Source organism: Salvia miltiorrhiza, chromosome 8 (assembly GCF_028751815.1).
Source record: "Salvia miltiorrhiza cultivar Shanhuang (shh) chromosome 8, IMPLAD_Smil_shh, whole genome shotgun sequence".
Classification (NCBI taxonomy): domain Eukaryota; kingdom Viridiplantae; phylum Streptophyta; class Magnoliopsida; order Lamiales; family Lamiaceae; genus Salvia; species Salvia miltiorrhiza.
The window spans coordinates 11,825,369-11,832,844 of record NC_080394.1 but is presented as its reverse complement, the minus strand read 5'-3'; the positions used below and the strand labels follow the sequence as shown (position 1 = coordinate 11,832,844).

The window sequence follows — 7,476 nt, the reverse complement described above, 5'->3', positions numbered from 1 at the left end:
CGTTCAAGAAATTAATAGAAAAGATAGTATTATTGTTACATTCAAATTATGTTGGTGCTTTTAAAAAAGAGTTCATTGTAAAACTACATCCCAAGATTCCCAACCATTGAGCTTTTTGCCAATTAAACTCGACTTTTAAAATATTACTTCCTCTGCTCCATTAAAAATGACATATACTCTATTCGTCCACAAAAAAAAAATTCTATTTTTTCTTTTTGGGTATGTTCAAAAAAAAATTCTTACCTATTTTTTGACTATATCTCACAACTTATATTTACTTATTATTCACTTTTCCACAACTCTCAATATTAACAACTTTTCACCACTCTCAATAATTTTTTCTCTACTTTCACTATACTCAACAACTTTTTTCTTAAAATTCGTGTCACTCCTTCATAGGAAGTTCTTTCGTGGACGGAGAGAGTATTCTATTTTGCGCCGTCTCATTATAAGTGTCCGTTTTCATAAATGAAAAAATTTCATCCTTAAAAAGTGTGGACCCTATCATTTTTAACAAATTTACACATTCTCTTTAATTTTCGTGCCGAAAAATTTTAAGTCACTTATAATGGGACAGAGGGAGTATAAAATTGTCTCAAAATTTTCATTAATAGCAAATTTGACCTCCTAAATTATTACAGGGATCTAGAATAAAGACTTAGACATTTATTCGACTTACATATAAAATTATACGTGATTATTCTTCTTGAGTATTTCCAAATCTTGGTTCTTGATTGTTTTTTCAGTAAATTTTATTGCAATAGAAAACATTTTTGGGATAGTAAAGATTAAAGAAGTTGTGATTAGAACTAAAGTAGGCAATTTTTTTGCATCTCAAAATGACTGTATTTTGTCAAAGGGTGTAGTAAGGAATAAAATCTACATTTGTACATGAGCTTTCAATATGTCATGCTTTTAGCCAAACAAGCAATGAATGAATCTTCACTGCATGGAATTGTGAGGCCACCCGAATTCTTCTTCAGCTTGACTCAGCAAATCTTGAAAACAATGATCGTTCAAGAACGATATTGGAACCACGAATCTCTTCATCTCTCTCTCTCCAACATAAACAGCAACATGTCCCTTTGGAACATCATGCGGTCCTGCTGAACCTCATATTTTCTCACTTGATAAGATCCGGTTGAAGCCCATTGTGCTTCTCGGTAAGTTGTGATGGAAATGTGATTTTCTTTGGTGAAAGATGAGATTTTAGAGGCCTTGTTGGTGGTGATGAATCAAAATGAGGTGCACACATATATATAGATTTTAGATATCATGTCCCCTCAAAAATCAGTGGAGTTGTTTGGCCATCAACATGAAAGATTTGATGAATCTTCTGTTGACGAGTTGATTTGTGGTGTTGGAGAAGTTAATTTGATGAATCACATGGAGTTGTTTGGACATCAACCGGAAAGATTTTAATGCAATAAGATGCAGTGTTTGTTATGCTAAAATTTGTTCCCTACCATATTACCAAGTAGAGGGCATCAAATAATGTCCTTTGTGTATGAATACTTAATTAAGAGATCATCTTGAATCTTGATAAATCTTTGGTTGTTTGATGGTTTGTGCAGTAAGTTTGATTTCAAGAGAAGACGTGTAGTGTGTCTGAGTGTGTTGGCCTAGCGGTAGAGTGGTTAATGCCTAAGGTCAAAGGTCTTGCTTCAAGTCCACCGTGGCACAGTCTTTAATTTTCTTTATTTTAATTGTTGTGAGTTTATCAAAAAGAAAAAGAAAAAGGGAAGACATATGTAATGAAATGCAAACTGATACGTTGAGCTAAGAAATTGTGATAACTAAAACTATGTTAAGTTTTGGCATCTCAAAATGACTTTGTGCAGATTTTGGGAGAAGCACATTAGATAATCGATATGCAAACTAACAAGAAGGGGTTAAGATGAAGCAACAGCATTATACATAATAAGCGTCAAGAAAATAAACTAAGTGCATTTACATTCCATCCATCTGTATATATCTGACAAAACAGAAACTTTCTTGTTTGATAAGTGAAGTTAAACTTTTCCTCTCAAAAGAAAAGGAGAAGTTAAACTTCCATGATCCTGCCTTCACATCTCTATATCACAGGAAAAGCTCTGCTTTACTTAAATGATTTTCTATATCACAACAATATAAATGTAGCCATACAGGCTTTGAGTATTAAAAAAATATCCATCAAGTGCTGCTGGTCATAATTATTCTTGATGAAATTTCAAAATCTGGTGAAGTGCATTTTTGAAAGAAAGATACATTTAGAATGTTGAGAGATAAAATGTACACAATGCTTTTACTCTTCATTAATCAGAACTTTGTGTAATCCAATAGAAATGAATCCAAACACTACCATATATTCAGTTGAAACCAAAAACACTAAGCAGATGAACAAAACCACACAATGTCGCAGCAAAAATTGATTTGGTATATTTGATTAATAATTAAGGCACACTTGAATCTGTCCAGGAGTACATTTTGTACCCGACAAACAATGTTGTTTACCCGAACTACCTTAATTAGACTACAAAACTTCGTTGCTCTAAAACTATCGCCTTTTGGGCAAACGAGAGGCAATGTCAATGAATACATCCTGGCTGCATGGAATGGTTAGACCCCCCATTGGATGAGTGAATCCGAATTCTTCCTCAGCTTGACTCAACAAATCTTGGAACGAAGGGTCGTTCAAGAAAGACAGTGGCATGATGAATCTCTTTTTTGCACCTTCCCCAACATAAACAGCAAAATGGCCCTTTGGAACATCACTTCCTGCTGAAGCTGATCTTCTTTCGCATCTCAGAATCTGGAGAATGGCCATTCTTGAATCTCGGTATAAACAAAGGAGAAGGCCAAAGCTGGGATTTTTCTGATGGCTGAAAATGGCACACATACACATATATACACATATAGGTGCCTCAAATATCTTGATATGAGTGGCCAAGAAACTAACCAATTGGTGGTGTCTGTGAAGTCTTAGAAACATGAGCACATGGATTTGTTTTTGAATTCAAAACAGAAGCTTTTAATGCAATGATATTAAACGTTCCTATCCTGGTTAAATATATGTTCCCTACCAATTCTAATGGGAACATTTGAACTCTATACTTCAACATCAAAATAAGAATAATTATTTTACAGGAACTGAATTATGAAGTTTGTCATCTTTCCTAGTAGTTTCTGCATCTGAAAATGGCTTAGTATAATTTGAGAAATTTGTATCTTCTACTGTATTTTCAAAAGAAAGCACTATATTTATATATAGATAGATAGATATATGTACAGCTGCTTCTCACTGCATGAATGATGGAATCCAAATTCTTGCCAAAAGATGGTAAAAGTTGAGGTGAAAACAAACACAATGTGAAACAGGTGACAGCTGAGATTTTTGTAGTCTTATTTGTGGTTGTGAATAGCATTCACATAAATAGTGGCTAAGATACGAGGCTGTTTTGTGATGGCTAGTGAAGTTTGAGAAACATAGGCACATTAGAGATCACATGGAGATGTCTGCATACCAGCACAAAGCTTTTTAATGCAATAACATGAAACAAATTAAATATCTTGTGCAATAAATCATTTTCCCTAAAATACTATGATAGTGACTCATGCTGTCTCATTACACCTAAATCAAATATGCACAAACTGCATTTGCCTTCGTCGATCTAACTTAGCCATGTTTGAGACATGACATGAACATGTTTGATCAGCAAGGATTCTTGATTAGATGTCAACTGAGATTTCATGTTGAAGAAGTTTGGTGCAGCATTGGGATAAATCATATACCAGTTCGCTATATAATCATGCCCTTTCTCGTTTATAAAACCAAATATATTTGCAACTAACGATTAATCTATGATTCATACAAGTGCAATCAACACGAATATTAGGTGCAAAGTGACGGACCCCTTCTTTTTTCTTTTCCATTTCCTTTTTAATAACTATTTCATTTTCTTTAAGGATTTGGAGTTAAAAAAAATTGATAAGATCTTCTGCAGCAAGACTATTTGTAGTGGGGTAAAAAATGTAGCCCTTTTAACATGTAAATTAGCATTTGCATTCCGTGCAATGCACGAGAATGTTTTTATATTTTTATATTTATATAAAATTAATATCAACTCAATTATTATATTTATAAATATATTTGAATTGAATACTAAAAAAATAAAGAAGAATTCACTATAATAAAAATTGATATTATGAAAAGGAAAAAAAAGTTTAAAAATGAAAATAAAAAAGAATTGAAAAAATAAATTTATTCAAAAAAAGATGAGGGAGGAGAGATAATTTTTAAAATTTTAATCTTAAATAAATATAACTTTTACATTTTTAAATTAGATATTTACATAAAATACATCAAATTAAAGCTCTTATCATGAACTTTAATTTGATATGGATATTAAATATTTTATAATTAGTCGAATTTCACAATTTTAGAAATAAATAGAAAAAATAAGAAGATAAAGTAAAAGAGAATAAAATGAAAAAAAATATAATTTTAAAATAATCTTTTAATTTTATTATAACTATAAAATTGCCATTCAATTTTAAAATGAATTTGAAATTGATTTCAAATTGAAATATCGACTTTTTTAAAAAATAGTATGGATAGGTAGTATTGATATAGGGGTGACAAACTTGGTCAAATGGGACGATTAATTTCACTATTTTTTTTAATATCGTTCAAAGACTAAGCATAACTGAATGTGGGGACCAAGGACACATAACACTCTCATAAAAATATTCTAGTTATTTGAAAGTAGAACTGGCAAAATCGGCCTGGTCTAATGGGTCAGCACAACCCGCCCGAATTTAGAGTTGGTTGGGCTCGATTAATTAGATGCCCAAAAACCCGCCCACTACACTACTATAGTTCTTCATTGTCCAGTTCCACTTTCTAAAGTATGTATTAATTTCGTAAAATTATTTTATTCAATATACAATAAAATTATAGAAATTAAAATACAATCCAGGATAGAGAATCTCATGGATGTTGGGGTTTGGATATCTGTATCCTATAACATTGTTGAGAACCATAATTTAGAGATGGACCAAACTCAAATTTCTGTGTCAGTATTAATTTATAAGAAGTATCACTTTTGGTTCATTCAGAAATGTAATGTTTTTTGCACAACTGAATCTAATGGCATTGAGAATGAGAAATATATATATGGTATGGATGTAAAAAACATGACAGATTGCTGATTATTGATTAATGTGAGTAGATATGTTGTGATGGTGTAGGATTTTGGTACTCTGTGTGTGACATGCCAAAGAGTAGCTATTTATTTTCCCATCATGGATTAGAACATGTTATTTGTAACATGAGGAGGGGGGATTGAAATAATTCAAAGACGACTTATTATCATTTGATAATGGGGGCAAAGATACATGTTAAAACCAAAATCTAGAAAGAAAAAAATGTTTACATAGTCTTGGTTCCAAACATAACTTTGAAAACGTTGTAGACATCATGGTCATAAGCCTTAGCCTTATGATGCTGGCTTGGAATGATCTTGGTGTATAAATAAAACGCCACACAAGCAATACCCGGCCCGGCCCAAAACACCCAATGCCCATCCCATAAGTGGCCGCCCCTCACTATCGCCGGCCCGATGCACCTGGCCGGGTTCATCCCGGCCCCGCCGTAGCCCCTCTGGCCCGTCACCGTTGCCGACACGAACACCAGCAGGCCCAAAACCACCCCGACGATGGTGAACACGAGCACGAGGCCCAACTGCTTGGCCTGCCTGTGGTCGTAGGCCATCCAAATCGACGCAAAGAGAAAGATAAAACTACAAAAGATCTCGAGCCAGAAGGCCTGGGCCGTGCCGAGGCCCACCGTGATGGGCCCATTGGGCCCGGCCGCCACAACCGTCACGGTACAACCGCCCAGCGAGAAAGTATGCTCTAAGGTACTACTCACGACAGCCTTAAGCGCCAGCGCGCCGAGCACGGCGCCCAGGCACTGCGCTGCGATGTAGACGAGGGCGCGGGCCATGGAGATGATGCCGACCAAGGCGGCGGAGAAGGAGATGATGGGGTTGATGTGGCCGCCGGAGACCGGGTGCACGGCCAGGAGGAGGATGGTGATGATGACGGCCGCCAACACCGACAACACCAAGGTCGGCATCTTGATGTCGGCGTCCACCGTCGAGATCACGATCGTGTCCAGCATGAATACTAGAACCGCCGTTCCGATCAGCTCTCCCACCGATGCTCGCCATACCTGTCAAATAAAATAAATAAATTCAAAGCTGGTTTTAGAAATTAATTAATTAAGATATCTATATATATTCACCTCTGATGTGCAAAGCTCGTTTAGGCCGAGCAGCTCACTTAGGGTAAGAGTCTGGTGTTGTTTCCTCTCATCATCACCATTCCAATCGCGAGGCCTGCAGTTAATTAATTAATTAAAACAAGAAACATGATTAAGATTGTAGGGTTATATGCATATATATGATGAGATTCGAAGTAGTTACGGTGGAGTGGCGTTGAGAGGCTGAATCTTGCTGCTACTGCTTTGGCATTCTTCATCATCCACGGCAATATGTGAATGTTTAGCAGCCATGCTTGTTTCTCTCTTCTTAAATCTTGCTCTTTTTGGCCTTCATTTCATACTCTATTTATACAAATATATTCCTGCTGCTATTGTATTTTATGTATTATATATTATATATTTTATTTAATCACCATGCACGCTTCCTGCATAATTAAGCAATAGTCCATAGGTACTATATATGTGATCACTGTGATGGGGCTTGATCTAGATGATAGGTGGGGAATATTTGACCATCAATCAATTTGCATTATTTATTTTTATAAAATTGTAAAAGTTTACCGGAAAAGGGAAGGAATACTCTATAGTATTTTTTTTCAACTAAGTCAATTAATGCATGTCACCAAGAAGAGTGGAGATTCAGTTGGATATTAAAGGCTGTCACGCTTGACTCGCAATTAATGCATATCATTTTACTCTTTTCTTATCCTATGTCTTTTTTAATTGTTTGTTTCCCTCCTCATCAATTTATTGAAGTATGAAACATATTGGAGATCGTGAGAAATTTTGATGCCGGGTTAGACAGAGTACTAATTCTAACAACAACTTCCTTTGGCCTGCTTATTATTGGTTATTTAATTATGAAATTTTATAAAGTTCCAACTCACACTTGTCACGCATGCATGCAGTTTTACACTTTTTTCATTATGTAAATTTTATACTAATAAGCACACACACATACACACCTTTTTTATTAATTCAAGAGGACAAATAATGGTTCTGGTCATTTCTTTTTCCTTATTCTGATTCGAATCTCCAACTTGATGATTAGCAGTATTGGCGATGGCAGAGAGACCTCCTCGAATTTCTTTGAAAGAGTATGAGTAATTTCTTAATTTTATATATTATATTTTATAAAAAGTAGAAATATATAAATTTTATCTCTATTATTATTGAATTGAGCTATCTACACTATGATTGACATGTAAGCT

At 34.8% G+C, this 7,476-nt stretch overlaps 2 protein-coding genes across 2 annotated transcripts; both read right to left on the bottom strand.

Annotated features, from left to right (window-relative positions):
* Positions 1-2,397: 2,397 nt before the first annotated feature.
* LOC131001018 (auxin-responsive protein SAUR19-like) lies at positions 2,398-3,181 on the bottom strand. The gene has a single exon (XM_057927183.1). The coding sequence runs from the start codon at positions 2,969-2,971 to the stop codon at positions 2,537-2,539; it is 435 nt and encodes a 144-aa protein (XP_057783166.1). The 5' UTR covers positions 2,972-3,181; the 3' UTR covers positions 2,398-2,536.
* Positions 3,182-5,323: 2,142 nt separating this feature from the next.
* On the bottom strand, positions 5,324-6,890 carry LOC131001017 (uncharacterized). The gene is made up of 3 exons (XM_057927182.1): positions 6,468-6,890; positions 6,287-6,380; positions 5,324-6,214 (listed from the first exon to the last, which is right to left on the bottom strand). Exons 1-3 carry the CDS (start codon positions 6,554-6,556, stop codon positions 5,411-5,413), a joined length of 987 nt encoding a protein of 328 aa, XP_057783165.1. The 5' UTR covers positions 6,557-6,890; the 3' UTR covers positions 5,324-5,410.
* Positions 6,891-7,476: the final 586 nt, after the last annotated feature.